At 44.9% G+C, this 1,529-nt stretch overlaps 1 protein-coding gene across 1 annotated transcript in view; it reads right to left on the bottom strand.

Annotated features, from left to right (window-relative positions):
• Positions 1-1,418, bottom strand: part of CLASP2 (cytoplasmic linker associated protein 2) — a gene marked incomplete at its 5' end in the record, with an annotated part of 25,438 nt that extends 24,020 nt beyond the window's left edge. The window contains one exon of the mRNA XM_010135560.1: positions 1,312-1,418. Coding sequence (XP_010133862.1) covers positions 1,312-1,418 — 107 coding nt within the window. The remainder of the gene's footprint in view (positions 1-1,311) is intronic.
• Positions 1,419-1,529: the final 111 nt, after the last annotated feature.

Raw genomic sequence — 1,529 nt, 5'->3', positions numbered from 1 at the left:
TCTCCTTTTGTGTGTCTGTGCGCTGGGGGGGGGGGGGGGGGTGTGTCTCATTTTTGACTGCAGAATACCTTAAGGATATCACAAACCAGTCAACACATCACGTACCAAACAAGCTTACTGTCAGCAGAACGAGCACGCAAACATGTAAGAGACTAATGGACGGAGAAAAATCACAAAGACATGAGCATTCTTGAAAAAGGTCACTATGAAGTAAAAAAAAAAAAAAAAAATTGAAGCAATAGAAGCTGAAATGCTCAGGACTGTGCCAAAGTAAAAGGCATGGAAATACGTAAAGATCACTGTATCGCTACATTTCATGCGTCCTTTATTCAAACCAGAACTCAGCCAGAAGCCCGATAGCCCTTTGGCTTGGGCAGTATTAATTCCAACTGGCCGAGTACGGCTCATACCATAAAACCAGTAGAGCAATCCAGAATATTTCTGATTTTTCATTGCACCTGTCAGGACACTACATTCTGCTGTTTAAAACCACTGTTCTGGGCAGGGGCTTCAGCCTACGATAGGACATGGTGTTCATAACCAGATTTCCATCCGCATGGAGCCATTCCTGTACATCTACAGCCCAGCAGGCAACCAGGTGTGCAAACACCGCAGTCGTAACGCGCTGCTGCTCTTGATCTTTTGTTCTAATGGCAGATTCTAGCTAAAATATACAAGCTAACTTTCTTCTAATGTTTCTGGAAGCATCATGCTGTTTTGGATCCAGGTGATACAAACTAGTTCCTATGAAGAAACGTTACTGCTTCAACTGAGCAGGACTCAGCTGAACCTCAAGAACAGTCACTGGAAGCCCAAGTTTCTCCTCGGTTTCTGTGTTTTCAGTCTGGCTAACTGGAGCAGGGAGGCAGAGGAGCCAACCCCAGCCTTCTGAAGAACAGTAAAGGTTAAGAGAGAACTGCATGACCAGTTATAAATTCAGCACAACATTTTGAAAACAAAATAAAACAAAAGTTAAACTGATGAACTGCTGCCTGCCAAACCACCAGTTTATCCCTTGGGCATCGTTCTCACGTGGTGTCAGACTTTACACGGCACTCAGGCTTATGAGCCATCGCCATTCCCAGCTCTGACCAGCTTCAGCCTACCCAGATGTTTGTCCAGCTGTTGCAGGAAACTGTTGGTTAGCGCAACCTGCACAAGGGGCTCCCTGGGCCACTCCAACACACCAGTCTAAGACTATCTCCTGTCTGCCATGGAAAAACGTACATTTCTCAGAAGTTCAGACTTCTGTAGGGAACAAAAACATTTTAAGAGTCCGTATCCTACACAAGACAAGTGTGAGATTCTTACCAAAGCATCTGCCACTGCCTCTTCCACGTCAGAGCCTGTGTTCAGAACCCGCATAGCACTAACTGATGAGGACAATCTACTCGACTGACTAATTCCAAAGCCGGTACCTGTTAGGACAAAACAAATGAATGTCAAGAATTCAGTCAGAACAGCAATGTGGGACATGACTGCCACACTCACTTAAAAACCCAAGCAGAAGAAAAGTATTTGCTTAACAT

The sequence above is a fragment of the Buceros rhinoceros genome, unplaced genomic scaffold (assembly GCF_000710305.1).
Source record: "Buceros rhinoceros silvestris isolate BGI_N320 unplaced genomic scaffold, ASM71030v1 scaffold19604, whole genome shotgun sequence".
NCBI classification, from domain to species: domain Eukaryota; kingdom Metazoa; phylum Chordata; class Aves; order Bucerotiformes; family Bucerotidae; genus Buceros; species Buceros rhinoceros.
The sequence above is the reverse complement of the archived record's forward strand: the minus strand, read 5'-3'. Positions and strand labels throughout refer to the sequence as shown.